Source organism: Xylocopa sonorina, chromosome 6 (assembly GCF_050948175.1).
Source record: "Xylocopa sonorina isolate GNS202 chromosome 6, iyXylSono1_principal, whole genome shotgun sequence".
In the NCBI taxonomy this organism is placed as follows: Eukaryota; Metazoa; Arthropoda; class Insecta; order Hymenoptera; family Apidae; genus Xylocopa; species Xylocopa sonorina.
The window spans coordinates 13265418-13272187 of record NC_135198.1 but is presented as its reverse complement, the minus strand read 5'-3'; the positions used below and the strand labels follow the sequence as shown (position 1 = coordinate 13272187).

Here is a 6770-nt window from a genome sequence, read left to right as displayed (position 1 = left end):
GACCAAGCGAAGATAGTCGCGAAACAAGAAAAGGCATTTCGATAATACGGGAACTAGTCGCACCACAAATTGCGGTTAAATTTCTAGGAGAGAGTGAAATCTCAGTCATAAACCATTTTGTCTCTAACAAGGAAGTAACTCTCCGTAAGAGACGTTTCATCGATTTGTCATTAAAATAACCTTGCGGTACCCCCTACCCACAGAGTCCAGACACGCGAGATATTTTTCTGGCGAACCTTTTTTGCAACCGATACGTCATCGTTGTGGACTTCAATGAACGTATGCCTATTAATACAGCCGTGAAAATAGATTACAGAGAGAGAGAAAGAGAGAGACCACCTTTCTTTTTCAACTTTTCAATCAAGAACAGTTAGCAGTAACGACAGCGAAAGTAGATCTTATTTTTCTCGCACGTAACGGGGACGGGTTACCGTGAAGAAAAAAAAATAAGTTCAAGTTGTATCGGTCAAGGTTCGTTCGTGCTGTTTATGATACACACGGTTCTTGATTAATAAGTCTGTTGAAAAATCGCGTGTCCGCGATAACGATCTCTGACCGAATATCGGTGGGATTCCTTCGGAAGCTCGCGACACACGAGGCTTCCGGTACAAGTCGGGGAGTCGCGGTGTCCACCAAAAGTCCATAAAAGCGGGAAACCAGCGAGAAAGCCGGCATACGGGCAGCCTGCGCACCTACGACCGGGTCAAAGCGATTGCGTAGACCGAAACGTGGCGGTGCACCAGTAGGAATCAAGATTCCGACTCGCCTGCATGCGGTTCCATCGAAATATTTCAATACCGGGCAAAAATGTTCTTTCGAAGAATAACTGGTCGCCCTTGTTAACTGTTTTACTCAAAGAGAGGCACAAACGAGGATGTCTTTCGGACTAAATACTTTTTTAATATCACCAAGAAGCGTATGCTAATACTTTGTGGATCAAAGTTGAGAGGTAAAACGATACGATATCTTAAATTTCTTCTACTTTCCACTACCAAAGACATTATTTTTCGCGCAACAAAATGCAAGAAGTTTCAATATATATTTCTTTCTGTTCCATTGCACGGCTAGCAAAGATTGAAATTACCGCTACTGATATGAGAGGATGGATCGGTTATGATACTATCTGGTGATACCATTTGTAATCGTTCTCTTTGCGCGCTCCGGCATAGTATAATGATTCGCCATGGCAGTAAAGTACTTGGACGGACCGTTCGTGTTCAGACTTAACGACAATGGTACTGGACCGCATCTTCTTGTACAGGTATTCATATCCTTAGAATCGTATATCGAGATGTACAGCTAATACCGTAAGCGCTATGTAGATGTTGGATAGCCTTCCCATTGAAAAAGATGCAAATCGAGCGGGCCGCGTTTCAACAAAACTGTGTGTAACACGTGCGAGTGTGTGGGTGGTGGTTCGGCTCTAAAATACAATGGATACACGTAACACCAGTGGGTACATACATAAATGTCGGATACGTCCCGTCACGCTTTTATGTCGCTCGGAATTTGTTCGGCACGGTTACAAACTTAGCCGCGTCCTTGAACTGAATACTTTTCAAGGTACAAACGGTGTGCATATGCATGTAAGTACATACCTGCAGAGTCAAATAAGATGTGACGCGCTTCTGCGTGTACCACTTTTAGAAACATAGCTATTAATTAAATAACCACGACATGCAACGATACAAAAGGCAAAGAATAGAGTTGTCGAGGTTTACCGCTGTGCGACGTTTCGCTTCTTCCTCGTTTTAAGTTACACGAAACATTAGTTGGCCATGAACGTCATTTCTGTAAATATCATTGTTCTATTTCTAATTATATTATAATTTCATAATTGTTCCTTTTAGTCAGTTTTATCTTCGTACCCTTAATCTAATGGGTGACTTCCGCGTCGCCCACCATTTTGGATAAAAAGACCAAGACTCCTGTGACAGAAAATATATTAAAAGTAGGTTGTTGCGTAACAACCAAAAGAAATACACTCGGTTTTAATTGCAATTAGAGACGTTGGCTCGGTTCTGCTACTGCTTTAATAACACGACAAATAAATCGAGGGCGTTCCCCGTTATTTTCGCGTGCGCGTTCGGAAGTTTTCGAGATCGTGGAATACGTAATATTTCTAGCTTAATGGGTTTTTACATGGTCCACCCGTTTAAAAGTCAAGCAGTAAAACACGATTCTGTAACTGTTAAAAACGATGATTTTTGATCTGTAAACAGACACGTAAATGAACGTACAGGCGAATCGGTATGCTTTGATCGTAGGTTTGTACGGAACGTGGATGGAGAGAGTACACTGGCGAAAATAATGTATTCAAAGATCGATGGAATTTATGGTGGCGATCCGGGGGCTTCCCCTTACCAAATTACAGGCTATTACTACCATGGCAGGTAACATCACGTCTGATTCTCCCGTTCCACAATTGATTTCAAGATTGAAACGCATCTTCGTGAATTTTAGTTTATTAACAGAATTCCGAAAGGCAGTTCGATCTGTAGAAAGGACAATCTTATTCGCCATCTGAGGTGCATGAAGAGGATACACGGTTCGATCTACGATTTCAGGTATGATCTGAAGTATCAGTAAACCTCACGATACGACGAGCTCTCAAAATGAAAGCACGGCTGCTATCAATTCACGAATACTTGATTATTATCATGAATACATCGCATTAGTCCTGTAGGATATAACTTGCCATCGGAGTACACTAAATTAGCGGAAGAATGCAGTCGCTGCGAGCATAACAGAGTTTGGATCTGTAAGCCAGTAGGACAAAGTCAAGGAAAGGGAATCTTTTTGTTTCGCGTAAGAAATAGCAAGACGAATAATAACTTCAACGTACACGGCAATTAACTTAGTAAATACACGATCTTACGTTTACAGAAATTAAGCGATCTTACGTACGACAGTGCGGCAGTGGTGCAAAGATATATCGAGAATCCACTTTTAATCGGAAACTACAAATTCGACCTACGGCTGTACGTGTGCGTGCCCTCGTATCGTCCGTTAACGATATATCTGTACAAGGAAGGATTGACACGTTTTGCTACAGAAAAATTTTCATTGGAACATTTGAACGATTCTTTCCGACATCTCACTAACTTCTCGTTGAATAAATTAGGTCCAGGATATTCTGAGAAAAAGGAACGAATTGGATCTGGTATGAAATATGGATATCGTGCGTTAAATTTCCTTCGGATTAAGGCCACAAGTTATATAATTTGAAGTTTCGTAGGTTGTAAATGGACTTTCAGACAATTGAGAAGGTATTTCGAACAGGCTGGATACTACGATTGGTTCCTCTGGCAAAGGGTAGCCTGTTTGGTGAGTTTAACGATATTGAGCCAAGCCGCGAACATACCGAAATCTTCCAATTGTTTCGAATTCTTTGGATTCGACGTTCTGATTGACAAAAATTTAAAACCATGGTTACTAGAGGTTAATATATGCACATATCTCAATCGAGCGCAACGAAGACCTCACCGTTAACGCTAAAAAGTTAACGTTTGATTAGGTCAATCTTAGCCCAGCTTTAAGTAACGACTGTGAAATCGATTCAGAAGTGAAGAAACCTCTACTGCATGACTTGTTCGATTTACTAGGTCTTCCAGTATGCAACACTGGACTATCGCTTTTTACAATATGGTCAACAAGTTCTGGTGATGATGAAGTTGAGACGTCTTCCAAGTTTTCTACAGATCGAGTCATAAAAAGGAAGTCGAGATCTTGTCGGGAAACAGATGGTTTCTTAAATATATGCACAGAACTTCGACCTACTGTGCGTACCTACAGTAGAATATTGATAGATTTTGAACCATAAACAAGAACATATTATATTCTCGTCATATATATTTTAATCGTTAGTTTAGACGGTCAACTGCTAGCGATTGTTCGAATTCATGGTCTCGCTATAACCCCTTGTTAGTGGACAAGTATATTCCACGCGGTTTTCGAGGAGGTAATCCAGAAAATAACAGTAAAACATCGGTATGGGACAACGGTAAAGATTGGAGCACACCTTGCGCGAAAGAGGGCGGATGGGTTCGCATTTATCCACTAACTCGAATAAAACCTGAAAGTACTGTTGATTATACGTCGCCTATATCAGAAACTACAAGAATTACAGAAAAAGAAACCAGAAATATCGTCCTTTCCATACAGAAGTAATCATTTCGACCAATTCGTTCAATTTATCGAAATATATAAGAAAAGTAAATCTGATTGCTTTCCCTTTACAGGTACTTGAAAGCTGCCAAAGAAGTGCACAAGAAGAATGAGACATACAGAGATGAACAATGTAACGCTATGCTGCGAAAGATGGTGGAACTAAATACTGAAATTTGGCTACCATCAAAATGATTAGCGTAGTAGAATTTCGCGTTCTTTGTCTCTATATTTTTTCGACTCTTAAGCGAATTAGCACAATATGCTTTAATTATAATTAAATGATTTCATATCGTATTAAAAACGTAAAGGTACATTTTTAATATCCAACAGGTTTTTAAAATTTTTAATAGCAAGATAAATTCTAATGATAATTGTAATGGAAACGTTAATGAATGGAATATTCGTATTCTACTGTTATGTTTAATATGTTGGGTAAAAGTGAAGAACATTTTTATTCACCAAGAAATTCTCGGTTTATTGAATATTTTCTTGCAAATTTACATTAGTTCACACCCTTTGCTGCTAACCTCTTGTCGCGCTCTTCGGCAATTGAAAGCTTAACACCCTTATCCCTTGGTAAACTAATGTACGGCTTTGTACCTTTCCCGATGATAAATACGTTGTTCAACCTAGGTAAATGATTATTATCAACTACTATAGAGGATATCCAAATTTAAAACACAAGTTTCAAACAACACGTGTTTCCTAAATGGGTAATACTGAAAATTCTATGTGAGAACAAACAGTGACCAATATGAAGGATTTTCATTTTGGCCAACTTTTGACTACAATAGTTTTTGTGATATATCATAGCTTCGATTATGGCCATATTATAAGTTAACTCAATATTTTCCTCTTTTGTAAAAACTTTAAAATCGATGAGATAAATAAGTAAAATAATAAAGATGATGTAAATAAAAAATAAGAACATGAAATGTGTGTATATATATACCTTGTAGCAAAAGTGTGCCCTTGTGAATCTTTAATGTGGCAAATATCAAAAGATCCTGGATGACGTTCGCGGCTAACTACTGTGCCAACACGCCCTAAATTTCTTCCACCCGTAATCATACAAAGATTACCTAAGAAACAACAATTGTCAAATGTATCTACAAACAAACATATAAATAAAGTAGCATACCTGAATCGAATCGAATGGAGTCTAATATTTTGCCTGTTGCTATATCCAAATGAATGGTGTCGTTCACTTTAATTAAAGGATCTGGATAGCGAATAGTTCTTCCATCATGTGTTACTAAGAATGGTATACCCTTTGGTCCAGTCTGAACACGTTTTACCTTACATAATTTATACTACAACAAAAAATATTTAACTGTTCAACTGAATAAGATGTTCCATTCATACATTTTTGATCTTATATTAATGATAGTATACCTTAGCTTCCTCTGCAGTAATTCTGTGAGTGGTAAAACGTCCTTTGACATCATAAATCAATCGGAAAAACTCAGCAGTCTTATTAATGGTAATGACGTCTAAAAAGGAAAACTAAATTAATATTATGTATACATTTAATTTCCTTTATGTCATTCAAATATTTTTCTAAATAATATTTTTGAAATGTACACTTTTTGGGTAATACAGAAGGAATATTTTACTCAATCTGTGACCAAAAAAAAGAGCTTTGTTTACTATAGGCCAATGTTTGACTATAACATTTACTTTTTTTAAATATTATAGCTTCGATATGGCCTTACATACAGTTTAGTAAAATAAACATCACAGTTGAAGTCTCCTTAAGTAATAAAGTACTTTCTGAACTTACCCATGAAACCTGCCGGATAGTTGGGGTCAGTCCTAACTTTGCCATCTACTTTAATTAAACGTTGCATCACAATTTTAGTTACTTCGCAATTGGTCAATGCATATTTCAATCTGTTGCGAAGGAAAATCACAAGAGGAAGTGATTCCCTCAGTTTATGAGGACCCGTGGATGGACGTGGAGCATAAACACCCCCAAGTTTATCCAACATCCATGCTTTGGGTGCGTTAAGACGCTTCAAATGCTTTTTAGGTCCACGAGCCTAAAAATGAGTTTCATATTCAAAGTACATAAAAGTACATAAAAATGTCGAAATATTAGTATCAAACATATTACTTGGTTTATATTGTCAAAGTATACATATAGGTTATATTACCATTGTATTTATTTTTTATTTCATTAAAAGTATTACTACAAACTTTATCACTTGTAGCGTATTTTTATGAAAGAACAATTAAAAAAGTATTCGCATATAATATTAATATACTATAACGCAAAAAAGTAATCTCTACGCCTACAATATAACCGTATTTTGTTGTCTTCCATAAAAACAAGTTACATACATCATATAAGAATAAGTATTCACTTTAATTCTTTTAGTTTACACTTCAATTGAACATTAAACGGTAGAACACACTATACTGTCGATGTAAACGGATTTCATTATAATAACAGCCCAACTTACCATGTCGGTTTTCTAAACGGAAAAGGCACGTCCACGCGGTGTTTCTGTAGGCATCAGAAAGTCTTCCGTAACGCCACCGTATCCAACATGGCGGATATAGATGTCTACAATATCTTCAAAGTTAAGTAGTAAACA

General features: G+C 37.4%; 2 protein-coding genes and 1 non-coding gene across 8 annotated transcripts; 1 reads left to right on the top strand and 2 right to left on the bottom strand.

Annotated features, from left to right (window-relative positions):
* The first annotated feature begins 511 nt into the window (after positions 1–511).
* On the top strand, positions 512–4829 carry LOC143424807 (putative tubulin polyglutamylase TTLL2). 5 transcript variants are annotated; one of them, XM_076897132.1, is made up of 10 exons: positions 512–949; positions 1069–1261; positions 2268–2393; positions 2464–2567; positions 2679–2808; positions 2887–3163; positions 3239–3441; positions 3518–3781; positions 3868–4166; positions 4242–4829. In XM_076897132.1, exons 2-10 carry the CDS (start codon positions 1184–1186, stop codon positions 4360–4362), a joined length of 1602 nt encoding a protein of 533 aa, XP_076753247.1. In that variant the 5' UTR covers positions 512–949; positions 1069–1183; the 3' UTR covers positions 4363–4829. The 5 variants fall into 5 exon arrangements, with proteins under 5 accessions (XP_076753247.1, XP_076753248.1, XP_076753250.1 ...); XM_076897135.1 differs by lacking the exon at positions 512–949 and adding an exon at positions 1323–1563 and having other exon boundaries at positions 1128–1261; positions 2475–2567; XM_076897134.1 differs by lacking the exon at positions 512–949 and adding an exon at positions 1323–1586 and having other exon boundaries at positions 1128–1261; positions 2475–2567.
* On the bottom strand, positions 4619–6744 carry Rps4 (ribosomal protein S4). 2 transcript variants are annotated; one of them, XM_076897184.1, is made up of 6 exons: positions 6636–6744; positions 5954–6212; positions 5566–5663; positions 5312–5483; positions 5123–5252; positions 4619–4799 (listed from the first exon to the last, which is right to left on the bottom strand). In XM_076897184.1, the coding sequence occupies exons 1-6, from the start codon at positions 6636–6638 to the stop codon at positions 4673–4675; spliced, it is 789 nt and encodes a 262-aa protein (XP_076753299.1). In that variant the 5' UTR covers positions 6639–6744; the 3' UTR covers positions 4619–4672. The 2 variants fall into 2 exon arrangements, with proteins under 2 accessions (XP_076753299.1, XP_076753300.1); XM_076897185.1 differs by lacking the exon at positions 6636–6744 and adding an exon at positions 6327–6348.
* On the bottom strand, positions 4867–5000 carry LOC143424988 (small nucleolar RNA SNORA16B/SNORA16A family). Its single transcript, XR_013101994.1, has one exon. It is a non-coding gene; the product is annotated as a small nucleolar RNA SNORA16B/SNORA16A family (small nucleolar RNA).
* Positions 6745–6770: the final 26 nt, after the last annotated feature.